The 26,140-nt window shown below is 39.0% G+C and overlaps 2 protein-coding genes across 2 annotated transcripts in view; one reads left to right on the top strand and one right to left on the bottom strand.

Annotated features, from left to right (window-relative positions):
- PI4KA (phosphatidylinositol 4-kinase alpha) overlaps window positions 1-26,140 on the bottom strand; it is a 52,304-nt gene that overhangs the window by 13,227 nt on the left and 12,937 nt on the right. Inside the window, exons 16-35 of the mRNA XM_005421470.2 lie at window positions 25,681-25,784; window positions 24,569-24,737; window positions 22,580-22,630; window positions 9,355-9,463; window positions 8,741-8,877; window positions 7,733-7,866; window positions 7,482-7,564; window positions 7,138-7,208; window positions 6,896-7,020; window positions 6,387-6,468; window positions 5,695-5,778; window positions 5,257-5,346; window positions 4,671-4,790; window positions 3,980-4,072; window positions 3,455-3,611; window positions 3,053-3,180; window positions 1,662-1,820; window positions 1,288-1,439; window positions 681-788; window positions 174-189 (exon numbers count right to left, since the gene is read on the bottom strand). Coding sequence (XP_005421527.1) covers window positions 174-189; window positions 681-788; window positions 1,288-1,439; window positions 1,662-1,820; window positions 3,053-3,180; window positions 3,455-3,611; window positions 3,980-4,072; window positions 4,671-4,790; window positions 5,257-5,346; window positions 5,695-5,778; window positions 6,387-6,468; window positions 6,896-7,020; window positions 7,138-7,208; window positions 7,482-7,564; window positions 7,733-7,866; window positions 8,741-8,877; window positions 9,355-9,463; window positions 22,580-22,630; window positions 24,569-24,737; window positions 25,681-25,784 — 2,172 coding nt within the window. The remainder of the gene's footprint in view (window positions 1-173; window positions 190-680; window positions 789-1,287; window positions 1,440-1,661; window positions 1,821-3,052; window positions 3,181-3,454; window positions 3,612-3,979; window positions 4,073-4,670; window positions 4,791-5,256; window positions 5,347-5,694; window positions 5,779-6,386; window positions 6,469-6,895; window positions 7,021-7,137; window positions 7,209-7,481; window positions 7,565-7,732; window positions 7,867-8,740; window positions 8,878-9,354; window positions 9,464-22,579; window positions 22,631-24,568; window positions 24,738-25,680; window positions 25,785-26,140) is intronic.
- On the top strand, window positions 10,840-19,621 carry SERPIND1 (serpin family D member 1). Its single transcript, XM_005421469.2, has 5 exons — window positions 10,840-10,955; window positions 12,937-13,805; window positions 17,377-17,650; window positions 18,584-18,728; window positions 19,112-19,621. The coding sequence occupies exons 2-5, from the start codon at window positions 12,953-12,955 to the stop codon at window positions 19,301-19,303; spliced, it is 1,464 nt and encodes a 487-aa protein (XP_005421526.1). The 5' UTR covers window positions 10,840-10,955; window positions 12,937-12,952; the 3' UTR covers window positions 19,304-19,621.

Genomic DNA, 26,140 nt, shown 5'->3' on the forward strand with positions numbered 1-26,140 from the left:
CAAAAAAAAAAGAGAAGTTAAGTAAGCTGGGGGGGGGGGGAACTCCCAGCAGTCAAAAATCCTCACCAACCTAATCAAGTTGTACTTTTTATCCTGACTGAAATCTACAAGGATGAGACCACACATCACTACATTTTATCCTCATGGCTTTATTATGTCTGACTGAAGAGCACAAACTTCCAATTATAACTGAAAATTAGGGCAGCAGTCTGTCAGCATCTTGGATTCATTTGAAAGTTATCATTAGGATTGAGTGACCTCCTCACATTGAGACATTCCTATCAATTAAATTTTCTTTTGTGCCTGTGTTAAATGTTGAAATAATCAGTTTCAGTGTGTCTGTATTTCAGCCACACATACTGTAACAGCAGTTCTTTAAACCTTATAAATCTAGATAAAATTTTGAGCATTGAATAAACTTCAAAATAAGAAAAAAAGGGAAAAGAACTGAAACATTGCTGCTTTTTAAATCACACAAAATCTGAAACTAATATCTAAGCCTCTTTGAGATAATTTTTGAACCATACTTAAGCACAAGAGAAGTTTCTGTTAAAGTGGATAAAAAAGGAAAGGAAGAAAAATCACTAGAAGATAAAAACAGCTGCTGCTTTGAAGTATCACTGAAGGTCCAGGAAAAACACAAACACATTTTCAGTGAGTTGTTTCAAAATAAAGAGTACCTGAAATAATCAAAGGCAGTTGAATAAATCTTTTCTCTCAAAACATTCCGGATAGTTGCATTTGGAACCACATCAGCATGCAGCAAAGACAAACCCAGGGTCAGCAACCTAATAAGCAAAATAGAGAATGGAAATGTTGGCTCTCCTAAAATGGTGACCAATACCCCACCATGCAAACCACAACTACAGCTGAAAATGTAGCCTGAGAAGTGTCTGTTTCAGAGCTCTTAGCAACCTGTTCACATTATCACCAGTCTGCTTTAAAGCTCTGACTGTTGAACCACAGAAAGCGAAAGCCTTCAAGTCTAAACATGAAAATAACTGATGAAGCAAAGACTAGATTCATTACTAGATCCATGATGTGGGCTATTCACTACATGAAATCATCCCTTGAAATTTCCTGAAACACCAAAAAAGTACTTTCAGGCTGAAGTGATCAACTTCTGCTTTGAAAACAGAGCTTAGACTGCATCACTGCAGGCTTTTAAAGCAATTCTCAGCACCTGAAGCCAAGTTAAACATGTAGTGTTTAGCTGTTTTCTTCCATCTCCCTATAACCTTATTTCTCATTTCTGTGATTCCAGAGGGAAAACCCAGGAGCACTCACTTGAATCGGGGCCCAATGGCTGCCACGTGCCGGTTCAAGCTGCCTTTGGCGCCCCCGATGTTCAGCGACAGGGAGCGCTGCAGCAGGCTGGAGAAGATCTCGATCTGGTCAGAGCTGCAGTATTTGGCTATTTCAAACCTCTGCACCAAAAACTGAGAAAAAGAGACAGACATACCATGCCTCCTTTGACCTTTCTGAATTTGAAACCCCACCCCTAGACTTCTCTGTTTCAAACACCTTTCTCCCCCTCAATGATTATGCTCATTTAAACAGAGTGGCTCTCAGGCTGTGAGCACATGACTCCAGTCCTTCCCCAAGCACAGCAACAGGAAATACAGACTGCCACAGGTGGGACATTCAGAAAAAATACACACCTCTATCCAGATGTAATGTGGGGTCACCTCTGGTGGACAGGGCCTTGGCTGGCTCTCCTCTGAGGCTGCTAACGGATCTGCTTCTTTCTGCTCTGCAGAGAACAGCCCAACTTTCTGCTCCACTGTCATTTGCCAGGCTCCTGCCATTTCCCGCATGAACTGCAAAAAGGAAGGTGACAGTGCTTCTTGCTTCAATTGCATCTTCTTACATGGAAAGCACAAACTTTCCCCACAGCACACACAAGAACCTACTACATCAATTAAAATTCACTGCAGTGCTGACAGAGAGGCAGAGACAAGTCTATACATCCCACCTGAAAGAAAATGTTTCTTTCATATACTACATTACAAAAGGAAGAGAGACACCGCCAGAATCTCAGCTAGTAACTGAGACTAAAGGCAGCAGCAGCCAGGCACTGCATTTTGTTGAGGAGACTGTTAGATCAGCCCACACCATCCATCCTCCTGCTCCACTAAAGGTTGCTGCCGCCCACATGAGCCCAGCAGGGACAAGCATGCACCAGGTCCTCGTGACCTACAGGACCTGGTTTGGCCCCTGAGCACACTGAACACACTCTGCCTGATCAAGCACAACATAAAGATGGCACCTAATTCAGTTTTGCTGATCCTGCTCTCAGGAGCAGCATCCTCTGTAGTAAGAGGGCTGAGCAACCAAGGGTGCTTCTCCTCCTCAACCAGATACAAAGACATTTCTCCAAATGCCCAATAGAAAGAAATGAAACTGATGCTTAAGAAGTTAACCACAGAAACCTGCAAGCAAACTCAACTAAGTAAATTCAGATGGATGAGTATCTTCACTAAGTGAAACACTTGGTGCTCCCTAAGCAAAGCAATTACCAGAGGCAGCTTTCTCAGGTGTGTGGACTGTCACTGCACCATGCTGAGTTGCTTTATTACCATTACATTGATCCCCATCTCACAAAATACAACTGGCTTATCCTGTTACAGGATTAGGACATTTGCAAACATGTTTTTATGTAATGGTGCAATACCACATACCAGAGGGTGATTAATGAGCAGGGACACTGATTTCTCTTTGTTTCAAAACACCATTCTATAGTTTGTGATAGTATAGAGTCAATTCATTAACAGGTCAGGCATCTCATCAGCAAAGTAAATTCTACAGCTGGGATTTTAACAGGTTTCTTTTGCTGTAACATTTATGCTGTTGAGAAAGGTCTGCTAACCACAGTCCACCTCATGGGGGTGCTCAGAGTTCCAACAATACAGGAACTGAGACTTCCTGGCAGGCTAAAGTGATTAACAGTGCATTTAAACATCCTTGACACAGATTCACAATATCTGTGAATCTCCCAAAATCTTCTCTCTTCCCTCTGACAGGGGCAGAAAGTAATTAAATCACTTCCTACCGGCACTTCTATTCCATTCTTGGCAGCCAGCAGCCACTCCCAGCAAGCAATTGCTGTTTCCATGCCATGCTCATTGAACATTCGCAGGGGTCCCCAACACAGATGATGAAGGAGCTGGGGATCACAGTCTGAAAACAAACATTCACTCAGATTTCTCCAACAGAACAACTGCTTTCCACATCAGCATGAAACTGGTGTGTACCATAGGTAATAATCATTTCCTAATAATAAATAGCTTTTGGTTTAAGGAGGCTTTTCCCCAATATAAGTTTAATTGAAAAAATTCAAAACACAGTTTTGCTGCAAGTTGATGCATACTGGGTTGGTATATGGATAGTTTTTGTAGTTTATTATTCTTGGCATTCACCATCAGAAAGCAGAACTCCATTTGGTTTTCATTACCTTTGCTGCTTATTAGCAGTGCAGTCAACTTAAACATGGCCTGGGTGTAGGATTCAGTACTGCTTGATTCAAGAGCAGCATTCAGGTCTTTGACCATAAGTTTATTCAGGTCAGATGTTCGTCCTGTGGCATTTGAGAACTGAATCATTCCAGAAACCTGTAAAATTGAGGGGGGTTTTCAACAAAGAACAGTATTTTCAGGAATCCAGTTAAGTACTGGTCACATGCTGATTAGGGAACTCCACAAACAGAGGCATCTTTTGTTACTACTTTACCAAATCTTTAGCTTTAACGGCAATCTAATCTTTAGCTTTATCTAATCTTCAGCTTTATCTGAAAGACCAACACTAACATGATCTGTTTAATAAGCTAGGAAAATTATACTTTTTATCCTGAAGGGATTTATAGACTATGTTTCATGTAACATAGACCCATACACCAGTATAGGTTGGAAGGACACCATTCCCTGAGAAGTGATGCCAGAGCTTCTGGACACCCGACAGTCATGAGAAACTCTGTACTTACTTCTCCTGCGTAACGGTTGCGCAAGTTAAGAGAAGCCATGAAGTTGGAGTAGTCCTTCTTCACACAAGTTGGTCTTTCAGTTAGTTGGGTTGCCTATGGCCAGACCATAACAAGGTGTTTATACTGCTCATATCAAACCATTTGTCTCTTTATCTTTTTATTCCTTCACATATGTTTTAAATTTCCTTATGCTTGTAATCATAGTAGTATCAGGACTGATCCATACAACAGCACCAAGACTGATCAAAATCAAGTATGGACTATGTGTATTTCTTCCATGGATACAGGGCCACAGAATATCCTGTGCTTGAAGGGACCAACAGGGATCATTGAGCCCAACTCCTGGCCCTGCACAGGACAAACCCAACAATCACACCACACCATTGGGAGCATTGTCCAAACACCTCTTGAACTCTGTCAGGTTTGGTGCTGTGACCACTTCCCTGGGAAGCCTGTGCCCGTGCCCAGCCACCCACTGAATGAAAGAACCTTTTCCTAATACCCAGCTTTAAACCTCCCCGGCCACAGCTTCATGACATTGCCTCCTGTCACTGGTCACCAGACAGGAGATCAGTGCCTGCCCTTCTGCTGCCCCTTGTGAGGAAGTTTTAGGCAGCAATGAGGTTTCTCCTTGGCCCTCTAATTTGTCAAGGTCTCTCTGCAGGTGCACAAGGGAACAAACAATACTCACGCCCAGAGTGGTGTTTTGCCTGTTGTAGCCTGCAAAGTGCAAAACACTTTCTGTAGCCATGGCCAGTCCAGTGTGCTGGGACAGCCCCGACACCCAGTTCTGGTGTTTGTTTAGGTACTCCTGAAAAAAAAAACCAAACCAAACTCCAGAATACTTCATTATCTTCAGAACAAGGCAGCTCATAAGCAAGTACTGCATCACTGCAAACTATGGGAAACTTAATTACACACAAGTGTGACAAAAGACTGTTTCTACTCATCCCTTCTGGGCATTGTTCCCCTGGCAATAAGACTTTCTGAATGTCCTAAATACACAGAGTAAGACTGCTTCTGTATTCAAAATGAATAAAGTTATCAAGATGAATGCTTGAAGGCTGTAATCTTCTCTTAAAAGAATCACTTCTGACAAAAAAAACCCTTATGAGATGAAGTGTTTTGGACTACACGGAAGAAAGGAAAGTAATTAATTGTCCTTTCACACAAGGGTAGAATCCCTTGAGGCTCTTATTTTAGGAAAGGAAATATAAACCTCAGTGCAGTGTCCAAGATGTACAAAAATCAAATTTTCACAGAAGCAGGCCCATTACCTGTAGATGAGATTTTGTAACAGAGGGAGCCCATTTCATTGCCTCTTGCAGAATCATCCCACAGCGTGCAGCAAAGTCCTTGACTATACTCTAGAATAAAAAGTATCACCACAATCAGTAAAATACAGGACATTTAACAAGAGGAACTGGTCTTAAGGGTGTAATAAGTAACATAGGGAGCAAGACAGCTGAAGCAACATGACACAGTTAAAATTTTCTGTAATGTGTCCTTGATTAGAAAAGAACTGTCACACTTTAAGTCAAGTACAACAATTTAAATTTAGAAAAACATAAATACTGTGTCATATCCTATTAGAAAAATGTTACCTAGGGAAGTACTTTTAAAAAATGACCATTCAGAGTAGCTCACTAATTTATCTCCAGGCTATGAAACAAGGCATTATTTAATTCTTTGATAAATCAAGGAGGGCCACTCACCTCTCTGGCTTCATGTGTGTCAGGGACTGTTATTCTGTAGGGAGCATCAGGAATGTCATAGTATGGTTGGTCCTTGTGAATGTCCTAAAAAGAAACAATTACCAACTCTTGGTAAGACAAAATTCATCACCACCTGACATGAACACTACAGGTAGCAAACGAGAAGCCTGATTACCAAACCTTTTTTGCTGACATTTGCTCTCAATTAGAACATCTCTAAAAGAAACTGTTTGCATTCCACTTTGATTTTTAGAATATATAATTTCAAAAATCCAAAGCACTTTCCTCAATATTTAGTATTAAAATAAAATTCTATAAAGCATTTCCATCTTCAAAAATTCTAGTATGTAACAGATTCAAGAGATATGGATACACATACACAGACTGGAGAGAATACAATCTGAAAACCATAATTCATAGAAGACCAAACAAACCACAAACCAGAAAAACACCACTGAAATTTTATTTCAAATGAGACATTTCAACAATTGTAATCCACATCTGACAACAACTTTTTAGCACTAGTTTTACTACTTATGAAATAGGGTTGCAAAGATAATTCTTGCTTCACAGAATTTAAAATTAAGATTTTATCAATCTTAGTAAAAAGAAGACCAAATTACAAACTCAATTAATTATCAAATAAATGTAGAACAAAGCAAAAAAAAGTTCTAGGAAAGAAAAGCACTTACTGCACTAAGAGACAGAGACAATGTCTGCAGAATATCTAACATAGTCTTCAGCACAGTTCCACTCCACAGCAAGTGAGGAAATCTAGAGCAAGACAGAATTCAGAAATAACCATGGAGAGCTGAAGAAGGCCATTACTTTATCAAGGGAGCTGCTCAAAGACCCAGCTTTATACATCCCTAGGTAAGCTCATACTCAACAGAAGCCACAAAGCCTCACAACAGCCTGGCTTTATCCAGAGCCAAAAGCTGAGGAGAGCTATTGCACAGGAGCTGAGACTGCATTTCTATCATGGGCACTTTGCTTTGCTCCACCCATGGCAATACTGAACAGACACACATTTTAACCAGGGCTTTCTGAGCTCAGGCTAAAAACACCACTGAATGTAATTTTTCACAGAGATGTTTCAGCAGAAGTAGCAGCCAAGAAATCCACTTGACCAGTGTCACCAAGTGCCTAAGCAACCACTAAACAGTCACTGTGAAAAGAGAAACATGAAATCTATACTCACTTGTCTACCAGCCCAGATAAGTATTTGTCTGCAACTCTCCTGATCCTCTTGTGAATGTGGTTGAAATTCACCAGCAAGAACTGAGCATGTCTCTCCAGCTCTTCTTCATTCTCCTTAGTTTTAGGCTAAAAAACAGGCCAAAGAGAAGTATGAAGCTCCTAAAGGAACAGACAAAATCACTTTCATAAACTGAAATGAGAACATTTATACAAATTCAAAATTTTAGTTGCCAGATAACCTACTTTATCAGCCATCATTGTCAGGAAAGCTTCAAACACCTTATCAGCAACAGCTATCACACACTGCATCATGCCTGAGGAATGGAGAGAAGTGACAGGTTTCATTGTCAAAATTACATTTGTTTTATAAACCAGGCTTAACAGTTAAAAAGTGTTTATGTTTACTCAGCCAATATTGAACTTGTTTCAAAACAAAACCAGTGTTCTTGGCAAGAATAAAGCAGCAGCAATCTGGTGAACATGATTCATTTTGCTACATAGCTGCTTGATTTGTTTCTGCTTTGCAGGCCTGGAGATAATTGCCTCATACCTCAAGTTGAGAGGAAACCTAGACAGGTAAATCTTACCAGATTTGTCTTTCTGAATTGCTTTATCTTCAAAATAGCAAAACATGACTTGGAAGCGATCTTGGTCGGTTGAACGCAGCACCCTAGGGAAGGAGAGTTTTTTTAAGTTGGCATGTTTGGGGTCTTGTTTATTTGTTTCATGTCTTGTTTATTTCTGATTTTATTTGTTTCAGGAACTTACTGATTATTTTGTTTTAGGGTTTTTTTTGCTGTTTCATAGGTGAAAAAATGAAATATAGATAAACACAAACCTCATATACTCCAGGCGGTAAACAGAAAGGAGATAGGTGGACATGGCAAAATCCAACTTATTGATCAATGCCGACACCTCTGGAGGAGGATCCAAGAGATTGATGATGGTGCTCCGTAATTCATTTAATTCAGCCTAGAGATGAGTACATGAACTTATCTGAAGTGGGAGTCCTGTATTAGTTTGTGTCCTCAAACATTCATTCACCTGTTCACTAACATTTCAACCTTCACAAACAATATGTCAGGATGCTTCTGCCTACAGACTCAGACCAACCTCCCCTGACTCAGCAAGTCACAATGCTTCACATACAGAACAGAATTAAATCTGGAATCAAGCTTCTGGCAGAAATAATTGGTACTTCCCATGCAGTTATTGTAATGAAGAAATACAATTCCCACATAAAATGCATGCAAATTTGACCAACATCAACACTGTCCAGCTCCTGAAACCTCATGGACTTGCGCCAGTCTTTGGTGTCACAGAACTAGGTATCTAGGCACAATGCAGATTTCTGTATTATTTGGGAGCCAAAGAGATTTCATAAGCCAAAAAAAGCCCTTGGGCAAAATCTGTCCTGCAAAATCTATCCTACAAATTCTAGGGAGAGAGAAGAATACCAGTATCAAGCCAGAGCAAACTTCACACTTCTCTGAAAGCCTGAATGTGTTTTTTCCTTTCAAACTTTGTTGATTTTCTTTTTTTAATCAGCGCAAGTTTTGTCAGGCACAAAATGGATAAAAAAGCACTAAGAGGCTTCCACCTCCACAAAGACTGGGTTTCTACAGCTAGTCAAGGTGGTGCTGCTACCCCCCTAAACACTTGTATTAATACTCCATAAAACTGACCCCAAGTCACTTATGCACCCTGATGTCAGAAGAATAGTCTAACATAGCTGCTTTTCACTAATAGGAGGCAGGTTGAAGGAGTGTGCTATTTCAACAGGTACCATGTCATTTAACACTGGCAGACATTATGGAAGGAGGTAACAGAAGAAATCAATTCCTACAGAAGTCACGGTGTCATTCTTCATGGCAGAATTGTACTGCAGAACAGATCGGAGTGGCTCTTTGCTGGGAAATGTGAGTAATGGAGACTTGGTGGCAATTTCACACACACCTTCATACCATTCTTCTGGCCAAAGACCTGGAACAGAAGTAGAAAGAGGAAGGTGGAATGAGGCATTAAAAAAAAAAATCAAGTTTCACAAAGTTACCTGCATTACCAAGCTTTGCACTACATCTAGGGCAGATTTTTCATGCTCTTAAGCACAGACACTCAACACACATAATCCATGTTCCAAACTTAGTAAGTATGCTTAGGTAAACTTTCTACTTAATTACCATTGTACCCCATGTGTCTTATCTCCCATTTCAGGAATCTGGCTATCAAAACTCATAACTAAAGCTATTAGGAATAAAACTAAGTACAAGTTGTATTGTGCTGAATCTGACAAACAAACTGCAAAGATCTAAAGAAATCCCACTAGAGAATTGTCATGTAAGCTGTTTCCTTTGAAGTCTCTATATGCCTGCAATTTTTCTTCCAGCTACTGGGAATGGTTTGCATGGAGTTGTATTTAGATTCATCAAAAGTTGAAATGTGAGCAGCAATGCAGAGTACCTGATCCTTCCACAGCAAACCCCATCAGCACTGAATACAACCAGAAATCACGGAACAGCTTCTGCAGCCTGGGCTTGGCCTCCTTGATGGGTGGCAAGCGTCTAGTGAGCTACCAAAGAAAGAAAAATTAACATCAGAAAATGGTGGGAGTTAGAATAAATTAATTCCACACTAAGGAATCAATTCATGTACCTTCTTTACTATGATTTACAAAGGTAATATTCTTTGTCACCTATGAAAAGTAGCATTATATTGCTATTGTTATATTATAGAAATTAAGTTCTTTTTGGAGACCTGAAAGGCTAACTTTGAGATGCCTGAAGTAGGAATTTCCTTTGTTTTACACAGGAATAACACCATGCTGATACAGTAAACTCTGAGGAGAATACATAATATTAGTATACTATCCACTGCAGGGAGGAAGAGACCACATGGTCCTTTAAACTGTCCTGAAGACAATGCCATGCAGCTTTGCTTCAGTGTCAAGGAACTCCAAACCAAATAAATATTAGTCAAAAACCACTTCTGGTTGCTATTGTTTATCAGCTTTGTGGAAATACATTGAGGCACCAACTGGGGATCTTTCATTGTTTGCACCCACGCACAGAATGACATCAGTTCTGAAGAATTTACTATCTAAACAAGCAAGTAAAAGAGCATTATTTTCAACACACTTATTAAAATTCTCTGGTTCTTTTTGCACAAACAGCTGCTACCATTGAAGGAGCAGTATATCCTCTCAGCCAACATGATTTACAATTTTAGATAAACTTTTATAACTAAGACCATAGTGTGTTATCCTAAAAAGAGTTAAAGCACAGGCAGTGTATAAAAAGTAAAAGAAATTGTCCATTAAACCGCAAGCTTTATTCAATATGGCTGTATATTACTACTGTAAACTTTATTAACAAAATGTTACATTCTAACCTAGCTTGAAGAAGTTTTCTCTAACCACAATAATTCTCTCAAGATATGAGTGCCAGCAGTACTTCAGTGAAACCTTACATAAAGCCAACTTCGGATGCTTGCAAATCATGAGGGAGATTAGTCATTTAAAAAGGAAAAGCATGAAAAAATATTTCTATTATAATAAAATCAGTCTGAGTTTAAGCTGGTGAACAACACTATGGTAAAAAGCTGTTTGTGCAATGGAAATCTTTGCACCAATACAACACCAGCTGAAGAAACCCCACCACAACCACAGAGGCCTCAGATATATTTGCACTAAGATGCTCCCCCCGTCCCCCATTTCAGCACAAACAGCAGCTACATGGCTTTTCCTGTCATTAACAGCCAAGTTTATGTGCGTGCTTGACTTTGAAACTTTGCATACACAGTGATTTTTGCTAAAAGACTTTCCTCAAAAGGGAACAAGTACCTGCAAAGCTATAAAAGTAATTCAACAAACAACAGAGAATTCAGCAGAGATCACTAGGCAAGGGAGGGATTTTGGCTGACGAAGTAAGTTTAGCAGTGTTTGGTTTAGAGAATGTTTACTTTGGGAGATACACAAAAAAGCAGCGTCAAAGTTCAGATTTAAACCCTGCTGTTCCCTTTAACTTCAGCTTTTCAACACATCCTTCCCCTACAGTGGCTTAAAGGTAAGCTTCATTTACCTCTCCTGTGATTTTGGGTAGATCTCACCAAAGACATATATATTGCAGAGAAGGGGGATGTTTTGCCTGTGTAAGTGCAGCTGAGCAATAACTGAAGTTTGGTGAAGATGAGAATGCAAAGTTGGGAATACAGACAGCAAATTCTGCTGTGCCAAGAGAGAAAATGTTTATCAATGGTTACTGGACAGAGTATCTCAGCCCTAAGGGCCTGACTTCTGGGGGCGGGGAGAAAACAAATGAATTTATGGAGAAACAATAAGAAAAACACTGACTCGAGATGCTCAGTCACAGTATAAAACAAATTCTTATTTGGATACTTTCTGCAAAACAATGTATTCTTTTATATGGGAGGATCACCTTAAATGGTTTTAGGATTTAAAGTAAATTAGTCTGGAGAGAGTTTCAAAAACTAATCTGTCAGCTCAGTTATTTCAATCCTGTTACAACATGTTTGAAAGTATTTTCCTTCAAGGTTTTATTCACTGATATACAGGTCAGTGAACAGGTACAGGTATGTGAACCTTTATACTTTGCACAACAACGCTCTTTCCTAATTTAAAAAGCATTTTAATCAACACCTTAGTAAGATTTTTGTTTTAACTGTATTCAGTATTTTGTCCTGTATTATATTGTTAATAACTGTCTTTTACTCAAGAAAGTGTATCAATTGAGATTAGCTTTATAAATTCATGAAATAACTTTATAGTTAAGTCTGAGCAAAACCCCAGGCCTGGCATTCAGACACCCATTCAGTTTCAGGTAACAGATCTACTGAACACCTACATTTTGATCTCTGACTGTTGCAGAAGGCAACTACACTTTTTCATATATTTCTAAGATCACTTTACTGCACTCAATATTATGGTGAAAAGTCTCTCAGACCTACTTCTTGGTGGAGGGTTTTACAGCTGAGTAAGTCTGATGGATTCTCTTAAAATATATACTGATGAAAATTCTTGATTTAAAAAATAATTTTAAAATGCAATAGTCCAGTACTCAGTAGATGAAAAGATTAAGTTTCCCTTAGAAAAATGCAGGTTCTACTTAAATGTATTCTCAAACAAAAAAGGTGAGGTTACAAATCTAGAACTGGGATCACAGTAACCCTAGAGAAACAAAGCTCTGAAGGGAGCCCACAGACTTCACACCATGAAGAAAACAGAGAGCACTACGAGTTCTGCAGCGCTATAGAAAAGTGAAACAAAACATAACTAAGCCAAAAGCAGAATCAAGCCAATCCATTACAACAGTGGCAGATGAGGACAGAGAGCTGCAGAAAGAGTGCACAGACATTGAGTAATGCCCCAGTAAGGCCATGGGCAGGCCAGGAGAGACGTTGATGCCCAACTGCAGTCCCACTAATGGTGCTCAGTGCAAATACATGTTTTTCTACATGCCCAGATCGCCCTTATTCACCAAATTGCTGCCTTGCTTTTCCAAAATACTCCCACAAAACTTCCATCTTTGTTGTAGCTACAGGATGTTTGTTTTTCAAATTCTTCAGTACATCTCAGCCTTCTGGTATGTTTCTGCAGGGGATTGGATCAGGAGTCCCTGCTCTTCCTACCAAGCTCAAATCTTCAAATTGAACTTCACATTGTACTTTCAGCATACACTAATCACACAGTTAGTGCACAGTTTAAGTGTAACAGTTTAAAATAAAGGGTCCTACATATTCTGGGTAATGAGTTTGTAACTGTTGAAATATGCCAGTAATGACTATTTGTATGGGAGGAGGTCAACCAATTCTTTGGCAGGCTGGAGGCATTGTGTAAGCAAATCCAATTACCAGTAAAACAGACTTACCCATCTAATTGACATCTGTTCCACTAAAATACAGTGCTGTTGACTAGGGTAACTATAGATCTGCTGCTGCCACAGAAATCACATGAACCTAAAATCAGGGAATAGATAACTAAAATTCAATTACCTTTGACTCTCTCAACTGTGTTATGTTGTTTTCCAGGCTTTCATCAGTCAGAATGAAGTTCCTATTTCAATTGCTTGCCTTTGCTGTCATCATAACCTCCACATTTTGTGGAGTCAAGGACGTCACTGAGCATTTTGAAAGCCTTAAAGGTGCACAGCCACATGAAAACGGGACTTACATGCCCAACCTACCACTCGAGTTCCACAGAGAAAACACCATCACTAATGACTTGATTCCTGAAGAGGAGGAGGAAGAGGACTATATAGACATTGACAAGATACTGAGTGAAGATGACTACAGTGATGTTATTGATGCTGCCCCACACATGGTTTCTGAAGTTCAACAAGGAAATATTCTTGAACTATTCCAAGGCAAAACCAGAATCCAGCGCCTCAATATCCTCAATGCAAACTTTGGCTTCAACCTTTACCGCAGCGTGGCAGACAAGGCCAGCTCCTCAGACAACATTATCATGGCTCCTGTTGGTATTTCCACTGCAATGGCTATGATTTCCCTGGGTCTGAAGGATCAAACCCAGCAGGAAGTGTTATCAGTTCTTGGCTTTCAAGACTTCATTAATGCCAGCAGCAAATACGAGCTCATGACCGTTCACAACCTCTTCCGCAAACTCACCCATCGGCTCTTCAGGCGCAACTTCGGCTTCACGCTGAGGTCTGTCAATGACCTTTACATCCATAAAGACTTTTCTGTCCTCAATGATTTCAAAACCAACATGAAAACATACTACTTTGCTGATGCCCAAGCAGCTGATTTCTCAGATCCCAGTTTCATAGCCAAAACCAACGAACGCATCTTGAAGCTGACCAAGGGATTAATAAAGGAAGCTCTTGTGAATATAAACCCTACAACATTGATGATGATTCTCAATTGTCTTTACTTTAAAGGTAAGACTCTATTATTTCAATCTTACTGATGGATTTTCTCAGTTTGCAATGCACTGCCATATGTCATTAGAAATCCCAGACAGAACTTTAGTCTAATGTACACTACAAAACACCTACTGACTCCCTCACCAGGAATCTGTATTATTAGCCCACTTTGCCTGTTTCTGTAGCACAACGATGCTCTGAAATGAGTGGGTATTGCATACATAGAGCAAATGCTTACTACTTCCAAAACCTTAATGACTCACAGTGAGACAGAAAAACAACATATGAATGCAGAATAGCCCCAGAAAGCATAATCTTTGTAGAAGTATCAGATGGGGAGGTATAGATGCATATGCAAGTCATTAGTCACATTCAGTCTTGGTGTCACTGAAATGCTACAGGTTGATTTCAGTTAAAGCACTTAACATCTCTGAAGTATTCAGGAGTCATACAAATGACTACAAAGAATTTCAGCTTGAAGGAAGCAATTTTTTAATATGATCAGAGCATGATCCTTGTCAACAAGTCCATATAGGGGACCTAAGAGAATAACCAAAACACTGCTCTTCTACAACTAAAACCAAACACATTCACTACATGGAATATCTCAGTTAATTCAGCATGAATGGTCTGCTGATATTGGCTCCTTCATGCATCAGTAAAGGCTGAATAGTTAAAGAGGCTTGAAGTAAAGACTCTACAATATATTCTTATTATAAACCCTTATTTTCAATGTCTTTACATTTAAACTAAGATCCTGTGGTGAGATTTTCAAGACAAGTTATCTGCCTCAGGTTGAAAGTCTGTTAGTTTTTCAACCAACTTTTAAAATTACATTAAATGAGCCAGAGGTGGGAGGTGCCAATGAAAGAAGAACTTAGGATAAAAGGAAATCTGTTTCTGACTGTTTAAGATGAAAATCAGGTGACTTAAAACACGGGTAAGGAAAGACAAATTAGCCAAAAGGGTAACAGTGTTTGCAAGTACAACACACTCCTTCCCATAACTCAAAAAGGAGTTTATTTTTCCCCAGTTATGTCCCTGCTTCCAGGAAACAAAGGCCTCTCTTACAGCTGCCACCTCAGCAAGTTATAGAAGCAACATTCCTATAAATGTACTTTTTCCCACTCACTTGCAAGGAATTACTTCCTTGAATAATATTACTCACCCCTAAAAGAATCTGAAGCAATCATTTGCATAAAATCCTATTCTCCTATACCATCCAAATCCTATTGCATAATCTCCTATTCTCCTATACCATCCAACAGGCACTCACTTAAATCCTTGACTACATCCCTGATGATCATATCAAACTAAATACAGGGCTTTTTTTGCCTGTTAAACCATCGTAAGAAAAGTACTATACAAAGTGAAACAGACACTTTTTTTTTCATAATTTGGTGAAATTTGAAACATCCTTTTGTTTAATTCTGAAATTATTAAATACTTGTGTCGTCTCAAAATAACAAAAACACCACAAAAATAGACAGTTATGTTATTGGAACTCTTGAGTCATCAAGATCAAAAAGACTTCTGGGTTTTTCTTCTGTCCTCTTAGTCCAAATTACCTTGGTGCCATCTGCTGAAGGCTGTAATTTGTAACCCTCAAAACAAAGATCAATTCTCTACTGCTCTCATTCTTTTGTCTTACAGTGACAGTCTCCTGAGAATTCTACTCAGAGTAGAACTGAACTTTTTAAAACCAAGTTCTGCTCCTAGGTTTCTTAGTTTCCACAGTACTCCTTCTAATACGCCAAATTTTGTCCACATCTTTCCATTTACACTGTTTGTACCACTGCAGAAAAGCTCTGTTAAGCCCTCAGGACTAAGAAACCTGTAAGCATTTCCAGATATACAGAGATGCTCAGTACAACTGAGACTGAGTAGTGGGATACTCGACAAACACTGCGAGGTTTCATCTCCTTTTATATTAAAAACCATCAAAAACTATTTATGTTGGTCAAAAGCACATTTTATCTTGTACAGATGTCCAGCCTACTCCCCATCCTGCACAGCTCTGACTAATCATTTATGAGATTCCTATCAAGTAGGACCTGGTTATTTTAGCCATGACAGTTCTGGTAACTGACAAATGGAGACAACAATGGACACAACATCTCAATGGAGACATCTGCCATCACAGATGGATCCAAAAGACATCTTGGGGGAAGATTCAAAACAGAAAGTCACCAAAGTCAAAGTGCCAGCTGGTTTCAGCTGGCCACACAGCTCCTGCTGGGGATCAGTATTCTACACCAAGACAAACACATTTGCAAAACTGAATCCAAGAAAAATATTCCCCCAGCTCCTCTCTTTCACTAGGAAGAGCTGATTTTGCCTCTCACCCCTCAGTGGAAGGCAGAGCTGCTGAAGCTCCCCTGGCCCACAGCCGCCCCATGTCATTGGACAGCTGGAGTCCTTCATCTGTAAATTCTGCTCCCTGAAAAACAGCCAGATATTGGGTTTTCCTTGGAAGTGAGACTATTTGTTTGGGAATAGCATAATCCATTTTATACCCCATACCTTTCAGACTACTAACCACAGTCTGCTCACTTCTCAAACTGCTCCCCATCAGCCTGACCTGTGCAGGAACTGTTAGAATGAAAGACTGATGGAGGCTTTTCTTATTCACAGTAAATCTGGCAAAGTCAGAATAAGGAACCAGTTAAGGTTATATTGTAAGCACTCCACACAGTCACAGTCACTTTGCTCACATACTTGCTTGCCAATGATAAATTCTTGAGTTTTTACAGGAAATACTAGTAACACTACTTCCACTATAATCTTCCAGCTTTGTCTGCCTTTAAGAAATGATGTTTATTCCAGAGCCACAGTTCTATAAAAAGACCAATAGAACATTTAAAAAATCTTCTTTCAAACAGTTAATAAATACTTCTGGTATCCAGAGTATCTCCACATAAAAAGCTTCAAACCCTGATGACAAAGCTTTCTGGACTGCAAAATGTGTTGGACTGCATTATTTGGGCATAAACTTGTCAGATTTCAGCACATCTACAGGAGCCTGTTATCCCATCAAACTGGACCATAGAATTAAGCAGTCAACACCCCAATACTTCAGGTTAAGACAGAAAATGAACCATTCTGAATGGACTAAGGTAAAATAATGCCTTCAGCATAGTATCTTTATGCAAAACAAATACAGCCCTTGCTTAGCTTTATATACCACTAACATTCTCCAAAGAGGTGCCTTCAGAAATGGATTCAAGCATCACAACTCTCAGCAAACAGCTAGGTCAGCTGTTCTGCTAGAGGCAAACCCATCTGTTTAAATTTCAAGGTTCCTCACAGGGAAAAATAATACACACTGACCAAATTCTTATTTCTGGTTTGTGTTCACCTGCTTTTGTAATTCAGAACACTCAAATCAGGCAAATGTTAAGTTAGAAAGCCAGGAATTTCAAAGTCACTTTAAAACTTGTCTTCTAATTCAGGCCTCACTAAAATCAACAATCTCCTACAGTAAATCCCAATCCAGCTGACTTAAAGCTTGGTGTAGATCTATTCTGGGAACATTTCATTAAACAGCCACCTAGGGGTTTATCTGTCTTCTGCCTTGTATGAACAGGAACCTGGGAGAACAAGTTTCCAGTGGAGATGACCATGAAGCGAAGTTTCCGGCTGAACGAGAAGCAGACGGTGAAGGTGCCCATGATGCAGACCAAGGGCACCTTCCTGGCTGCTGCTGACCCTGAGCTGGACTGCAGCATCATCCAGCTGCCCTTTGTGGGCAACATCAGCATGCTGGTGGTACTCCCACACAAACTGGCTGGCATGAAAGCCCTCGAGAAGCAGATCACACCTCAAGTGGTAGAAAAGTGGCAGAAGAGCATGACAAACAGGTATCTGCTGAAAAGCACATCTTGGTAAAGTCTTTATGTATTTTCTTGATGAGACTGATGAGAGTAAGTAAAGCATGCAGAGGATAATAAATTTTGATAAAAAATATGGAAAAAAACCCTCCAAAAATGGATTTATTATGGATTTATTGAATTAAAAATCAGGACTGGTGATCTCTCAAAATTTAAATACTGTCAAGAAATCAAGGATGATTGACGTAGAAAATTGTAATGAAGTTTCAAAATTCTTTCTATTGAGTATCTCACGATGCAGATTTAAAGAAAATGTTCTTACTGATAAAGTCTACAATAAGAAGGAAAAACAAGACTGTGAAAACAACATTATTCTGCACCAATAATCTCAGTCACATCAGCCTATGTTCTGTTCAGCACTGAGCATTTCAACAGAGCTGGGTGTAAAAGAACACATTCCATAATCAAAGGACATCACAATTATGGGAGAGGAAAAATAATAAAGCCTCCCTTGAGAAAGATGACAGGTGTATCTGTCTTCAGATTTGATAAAAGGAGATGATTTGATGTGCTATCCAGGAATTCAACCTATTTCTGTTGTACACAATAAGTGACAAATCTCCAGTTTAGTACTTCAGAAAACCTGACAGCTCAACACTTGTTACAAGCATGCACTGAACTGCTCAAAGTCACATACCTTATACACATAAATAATGCAAATCATTATAAATGAAGTATCAAATTGGCAAACAAACAGTTTTCACAGGGGAATGAATTTGTTAAAGCATAGTTTTAAAAGTCATGATGCTCAAGTTTTGAAAGCAGAAGTACAGTCCTGTATATCTGTGTCCTGCTTGCTGAAAACGGCAAAAAATCCAAACCATACCAGGTCTGTAGAGCAAAGGAGTCATGCACATAAATATCTGCTAAGTGATTTTTCCTTTTTGTGTTTATTTTTACTAGAACAAGAGAAGTGGTTCTGCCTAAATTTAAGCTGGAGAAGACTTATAACTTGATTGATTATCTGAGATCCATGGGAATAGAAGAACTGTTCAATGGAAAAGGAGACTACTCTGGCATATCAGATGAGAAGATCACCATTGACAGGGTATTTACTCCTCACTTCACTTCCTCTCTGATTAAACTCTATCACCCAAAAACATGGCAGCTCAGTAATAATATTACACAGTAAGCTAAACCAAGATTTTTTCCTCATCTTTTGTGGAGGACATAGGAGGGAGGATTGTGGGTTTGCCCTTGTCTATTCACATAATGAAGCACATGTTTAATCAGATGCAAAGGCACTAACAGTGTTGTGGTCAGTCAGGAACAGGCTTCTCCCCAGAACAAACCCCAAAGGTTTTGGTGCTGTGTAGGGTGACCAGCAGGGGTGTGGGATATGAAGCAGGCAAGGCTGTGAGCACATCATTCATTTACTTAGGAGAGCCTCAATTTCTCTGATTTGTTTTCCTGTTTTGTTTGTCTGAACAGTTCAATCACCAAGGCACAATCACAGTGAATGAGGAGGGCACAGAGGCTGCAGCAATAACCACGGTGGGGTTCATGCCTCTCTCCACCCAGATTCGCTTCGTGGTGGATCGCCCATTCCTGTTCCTGATCTACGAGCACCGCACCAGCTGCCTCCTGTTCATGGGCAGAGTGGCCAATCCAGCCACATCTTAAAAGCAGAGAACACCCTCCAACACTCTGTTGCACATGGGATGTGTAATTAATTATATGTTAAAATACCAGTATCATAAAGGAAAATTTACTGTCGTATTAGCCAATACAAAAGTCACTGGTATAAAAAGAAAACTTATTGTCTACAGGTAGTTTCTCATGAGTGGACTCACAGCAGCAGATAATTTGTCTGCAATTAGTGCCATGTACTGATACAAGTATATTACTAGCAAAAAAAAAAATAAATCACAAAGTACCTTACACTTTGTGTTTTGCAACAGTGTATAAAATGCAATCAATAAAGTATTTAGACTATCTAGAGTCTTGAAATCTAGCTCTAAATTTGTGCTAGGATGTCTGTTTATAAACAGGAGTAAGGAAATCCTGAATACCTGACCAGCCATAGACACTAAGCCATAGACCCAAGTCTCTCCTGGGCATTTTACACAATCTAACTTGAAACAGATCAAATGTCTCCATTCTTTCTTTTGCTTGCATCATTTAATGTTCAGTAAATACACACAATGTGTATTAACATTCAAACTGATGCACACAACGAGCCTCGTGGATCACTGTATGAAGTACGAGGAGACAGAAACGTCTTGGAGGAATGAAATACCAAGGGACCCACTACATTGCCCTGATCTAACTTGTATTGCTTCAATACTTCCTCTGATCTTCATTGGTACAAGAGGTACCAGAATTATGCCAGCCTGGTAAATGATATAAATATCCTCAGAATACCCTTAAGAGGGAAATCAGTCAGCAAAATGCCCTTTTGGCTGGCTCAGCATCACCTAATCCTCTCTAGAAAAAATGCCATTTATAGCAATCACTCTATTAATATTTCAGTGCACTCTCCATGCTTGATTTAATGGATGAAACCTTTCAAGTCACTGCAAACTTTCTGAAGCGTTCTGGTAACAATACAAATTCTGTTCAAATGTGTCACATTTGAAAATGAGAAGATTTACCCATACTCTGTAGAATATCACTGTCTCCCTGGTACAAGGAACAGAGCTGCACCATACATTCAAATTATTAGAGACAATGAACATACTCACCCCTGCATACCTTACTTTACACCATAGCTTTTAAAAAAATGTGCCTCATAATCCAGTGAGAGTATTTTTATTACTTTCTGCAGTATCAAATACTGTATCAATCTATGTACATTATAAGTTTGTCTTATGTTAGCAAAAACACACAAGTAACCTTTAAACCAATAATTATTTTAAGAATTATGAATTTTCTTAAAAAGGTGTTTTTCCAATATTAAGTTTAACTTGATTTAATTTTGCTTTTATATACTGCTGTTTGTAATTTTGCATCTACTCCAGTTATATGCTCCATACATAAAGCTTTTCAAGCTGCCAGTCAGTGAAATACTGGTATTGGCTGATGATGAATGATGAAGAGCTGACACTGAACAGGAAACTCAGATGTTTTCCTCTATTCCTATCCTTTAAGTCCACCAGGTGATTGACAATTTTCAGTACTGGAAGTGCACGACAGAAATTAACATTCATATACACATTTTATTGTTTTATCTGTATTCAAAAAGGAAAGCATATACAAAAAAGAAAAGCATATGCAAAAGCTTAAATATTTATGCTCTAGGTTTAATTAGTGTCTCTATGATTGAATGAGCTGGAGCATCTGCAATATGAGTTTTGGGGGACTTAAGTAAAGACAATTATTCAAGGCAAAGAGCTCAAGCAGAAAAGCAAATCAGCTACTGCTCAAAACTCATGATCTTCATACATTGTGCAAGAAAGTCAAATATTTGCTTCAACAACCATAATGTAACCATTAACTCTTGCTTCAGATTCTGGCACTATCTGACTGCATTTAAAGGTCACATTGGTTAAGAAAAATGCAGTTATCCCCAGCTATTCAGAACAAATATACCATCAATAAAAAACTGAAACAGAAAAGTAATTCCATAACTTATACATTAAGTCTCTAATAAGCACTAATCTTCTCTCAACATGCAAGGAATGGTCCTGCTTGCATTCAAATCAGCATCACTGACAGCTGAAAAATGCCACCCACTAGAACATCTCAATGCAGGACTAGCTGGCTCATGCAAAACCTGAGCAACTATTGAATAAGAGTGACCCAAGACATTTATAAACACATTTCTTTAAAGTTAGGAACTGGTCCTTGTGATCACTGCTGAATTTGGGGAGGGCTGATGTACAAAACCAGTGGAAGAGGTATGGGAAGGAAAGGAACTGATCTTTAACTGGTGCTAATTTTAGACTCATCTCACTGACAAACTTCACTGAAGGGGTTTGAGGGGCAGAGTATGAAATGAATGTTTTTTTCCTGCCTGTTAATGGATGTACAGTATGAACAAACTACAAGCAGACATCCCTACTGCAAGCATGGGATACGTTTTTCCCTTTTGTCCCAGCAGCTGTGCAGGAAAAGTTCCACAGAATAATTCAGCTTCAGGAGGGAAACAAGCAGCATGATGCCTTTTTTCCTTCAGGAAGTTTGTCTATGGATCTTTCAGATGTGGCTGTTTTTTTGTAAAAGCTACAGCAGAGCAGTTAGGCAAACAGACCAACTGACCTGGTAACAAGCCTTGGACATATCAAATTTTCCAGTGGAGATCTAGATCTACAATTTTTTTCCTGAATTAGCACTTGTACTTTGTTAAAAGAAATGTTTTTTCCCCAGAAAAAAATGACATCCAAGAGTGAACACAGATATGTTTCAGAATAAATGAGTCTGGTATGGACATCAGTGTCCTTGCACATATCCTAAAATGCTTTCAGCCTGACAGTCAATTTCAGAAGACATGGGACACTTACCCCCTTCTATATCAATGACTTTTTTTTTCCTTTAAAGAAGCAGAACTCACTTTGCTTCCAAACTAATATTTATTTTTTACTTTGTTTCTATTAGCTTTTGTTTTTCATTTCTCCTCAGGCCATAGATATGCGTTGTTTGTTACACTGCAGGTCAAATACTAATCAAAGTAATATTCCCTGCAGTATTAGTTTGCTCAAGAATCTCCTGAATTCATGGCTTGAAACAATCTAACCCTGAATCACAAAAGATTCTTTATTTTCAAGAGATTTGTCATTATTAAATGCATGTTCCCCTCCTTTAGAGCTAGGTGTATTATTTTACAGTAGCACCACATTTCTCCTGGATGGTAACTTCTGCACTACCAGTCAATCAAAGCATTTTGCTTGAAATAGCAGCAGTATTTGATAAATGAGAGAAAAATTATTGTTTGCAACAACTGATCCATTGGATACTCACCACAGCAATGACAGGAATGAGCACACCCAGGTTCCCTGCACTACTGGAGGCCTGAGAAGAAAAAGGAAATGCTCAAAACATCTCCAGAAATATTTCTAAAGAATTTGCTAAAATACATATTTCAAGGATCAAACATTGCAGTTACAACTCTGTATCTTGCAAAGAGACGTGCACAAGGTGGTCAGGAGAGCATCCATGAAATCCGCAGGACTGAACACATCCTGGAATCTTTTAACAAAGATTTTCAGGTTTTCCTCATGGCTACTGAAGGGATTTTTTCCCCTGTTAGTACATATTCTACAGATATTCAATAACTGCTAGAAAAATGATCACATTAAATGGGTGGCCACAAACAAGTATCAAATGTTTACCAGAAGTTTCATTTTACTATCAAAATGAAGCCAAAAATAACAAGCCTGTAAAAAGACAGATTTTCCAAGAATTTATTTAAGCAGGAGGAGCAGCCTTTTCCATTGAAATATAAGACGCATAAGGAAAACACCTATTTCCTTTAGCTTTTTAGGACTTTTTAAATTGCAGCTATACAAGAGTGTTTGCTCTTGACCAAGTACAGTATTAAAGAATTTAAAACATTCACTGAGCGCAGCACATAATTTTCAAATTTTCTGATCAGGCAAGCAGTGATGGCACAGACACCATATGGAGACATTTCTCTGAAGCTTTTCCCACTTCCCATATCCCTCCACACTAGATTTGGGACAGAGGGAATGCTCCAGTTCCCTTCTTACAAGAGAGAGACTGTTGGCCCAACACGGACGAGGCAGGGAAGATGTCCTAACAGGGCACAGCTTTGCATGAAGTGGAATAAACCAAAAGGAAGCAATTTAAAAAAGCAAAAATAAAGAAGAAAATAAGAGAGCATTAAAGAAACAAAGCCAATTAGTCTTCAGATGAAAAAATAATGGTACAACCCAACTAAAAAAAAAATTCGGTTATCTTTCCTGGAGAGTCAAGATACAGCAAACAAAAGATGGGTCTTAAAATATTTTTGAAGGGAATAAAATAATAGCACAGAAGATACTCTAAGGGGTAGGGACAACTGGGAAAAGCCACAATGTTTTTTTTTTAACTTCAGGACAGTCCACTGCACCTGACTCACCGCTTCAGAGTCAGAGCAAAGACACAAACTAACTGCATTAGCCAGAACCCTGCAGAAATACACAGTTTCTGTAGAAAACCCACTTTTCTAGTAGCACTTTTTGTTAAAAAAATGAAATATCAGCATATCAGTCTCTTTATGATAATACATGGCACTGAGGGTGAAAAAGATGGACTGACTTCCATTCTTGGGCATATTCAGAGAATATCCATGTCAACTATCAGCAATAGCAGAAGAAAAATAAGACTTTTTTTCTTCTTCTCACAGAAATCACTTTTGAGTGGTTGAAAATAGAATAAAAAAATCACTGAACATTTTAATGGTTATCAAGCAAATTTTAGTGTGTTGAGAAGAAGAGACAGGCAAACTAACAAAGAAAAACTTGCTTTTGTGTGGAGAGCACAGCATGTGCACTGTTCTACCCTCTTTATCTCTTCTTGAAAATGAAGTCTTCAGAATACCTTTCATAACTTGTACTCTGCATTGAGTAGAATGTTCTAGTGAGAATTGCTCTCAGGATCTTCACACTAAAGAAACACTGCCTCCTAGCTCAATCCATCTGAATTCTGTCATTTCTCCACGTGCAGAGCTGCACAGCTTTCAGTCAGTGCAGCAGTTTGTCTCCAATACTGATTCCAGAGCATCCCATGTTTCCCTCTGCAGCTCTGACACTGCAGGCAGTCTCAGCTGAACTGCAGCTATTCCCTGTTTTATCTGGGACACCCCACACAGCCAGTCAGGCATCCCAGACCAGCACTCACACTCCACCACCAGAACACACTCTCAGGCTTAGCACAGCAAGGGTGTGTTAGCAGTGCCACCCACATAAAGCACAGCTGCACACAATTAAAAACCAGTGCATTTCTGACCTTCAGTGCTGGTCCTTTTTCACTTGCTCTCTCACTAGCTCTCTTTCCTTCCAGCCCAAGCTGAACAAAGAGCTCCAGCAAGTTCATCAGCAGCTCATCCACAAGGTGCTCCACTTGGATGTTTGCAGCGATGTTGGCCAGGGCGTTAATGACTGCTAAGGAGCAGTGCCTGGGGAGAAAGAACAGTTATGAACAAGCAATTCCTCGGGTTTTATATTGTCAGCGTTTTCTTCATAATACTGACAGTAACTCTTGTAATAAGGCTACTGAGATATTTCCACCCATTTTTTTTTCTTGCAGTTTTTATGAGCAGCATATCACTTTACTGACAATTGAAATGCAATTGGTATTTAAGTGAAAAACTATTTTTAAGTTGTGCCTTTGGAGGATGTTCCATTTATGACGCTGTCATGGCCACAAGGAAAGTACTTTAAGTACTTTCCTGTAGCAGACAAAAAGCAGCCAAGGGCAGTATTTCTGTTTTGGGAAAGCTCTTGAGCAGAAGAATCATAACTCATATCAGTTGCTGAAGCTGAGACTGCATTGTTAAAACACACTGACAGGAACAGTCCTCTCAGCTGCTCCCATTCTGCATTGAAAGGTATCCAGCCCACCCCAACTACCAACAGAGTCAGTGATAATCTTTACTTCTAGTGGGGACAACAATGCATAACTTACATACAAAGAATTAAATTGTTAATGGTCTGAATTTAATCCCTAACAAGTACCAGGATCGCATTAAAAAGAAAAGAAACCACACTCTCAGCTTTTCTGGGCTAAGAGATTTAGTAATTAATTACTGTAATTTAGTAATTAATTACTGTAATTACAGATAACATAAGTCATCAATGCCAATTATCTTTCACAAACATTGACTCCTTACAGAGGTAAAAGTTATCAATGCTACCTGTAGTGAAAAGCATTTTCAGGAATCTCTGCATTTTAAGCGCTATTATTTCTAAATTAATGTATTTCTTTTTAACATCAAAGAACAGTACAATTTACAACCTTGTAATAAAACTTGATAGTGGGAAAAAGTGAAAAACCCCAAAGCAGCACAAAGAGTATTTGATATAGTTTTCACATATTTAAGGGACACAGCTGAGTGTTACCTGTATCCATGGTCCTTATAGTCTTTTGTGGCAGAGTAAACAACTGAGCTTGCTTTAACACTGATTTGCTGAAACAGATTCCACACCTCACCATAAATGTATTGCTGCAAAAAAACCAAAAACAAATCCCTAAGTACAGCTTACTGAATACAATTTCTCTAAAGATCAGTCCTCTAACATACTCCAAGTATTACCAAGCTCTTCAGATAGATGTGCAGCCACAGCCTGAGCAATGGTTTCAGCTTCCATGAAGCAAACAGTACAAGTGCTTTTGTGAATGTTTTTAATGGATCAAATTTTAGCAAATTTATTGTGTTCTTTAATTCTGCCTTCCTGATGGAAACCATTTTTTCAGACTTCTGAGTTCTGGCAATTAATTGCTTTTTTAGATGCACAAAAAACATTCGGAAAAAGTCAGTTAATCTTTATATGACTAAAGAAGACAATCTTCCATACTTCA

The sequence above is a fragment of the Geospiza fortis genome, unplaced genomic scaffold (assembly GCF_000277835.1).
Source record: "Geospiza fortis unplaced genomic scaffold, GeoFor_1.0 scaffold408, whole genome shotgun sequence".
Classification (NCBI taxonomy): domain Eukaryota; kingdom Metazoa; phylum Chordata; class Aves; order Passeriformes; family Thraupidae; genus Geospiza; species Geospiza fortis.

What these genes read in the sequence shown, in the direction of transcription:
- SERPIND1 (XM_005421469.2), top strand. Translation starts at nt 12,953, where the DNA reads ATGAAGTTCCTATTTCAATTGCTTGCCTTTGCTGTCATCATAACCTCC. An exon ending in CAATTGTCTTTACTTTAAAG is followed by an intron (nt 13,806 to 17,376) that starts GTAAGACTCTAT and finishes TTGTATGAACAG; the next exon opens with GAACCTGGGAGAACAAGTTT. An exon ending in AGAAGATCACCATTGACAGG is followed by an intron (nt 18,729 to 19,111) that starts GTATTTACTCCT and finishes TTGTCTGAACAG; the next exon opens with TTCAATCACCAAGGCACAAT.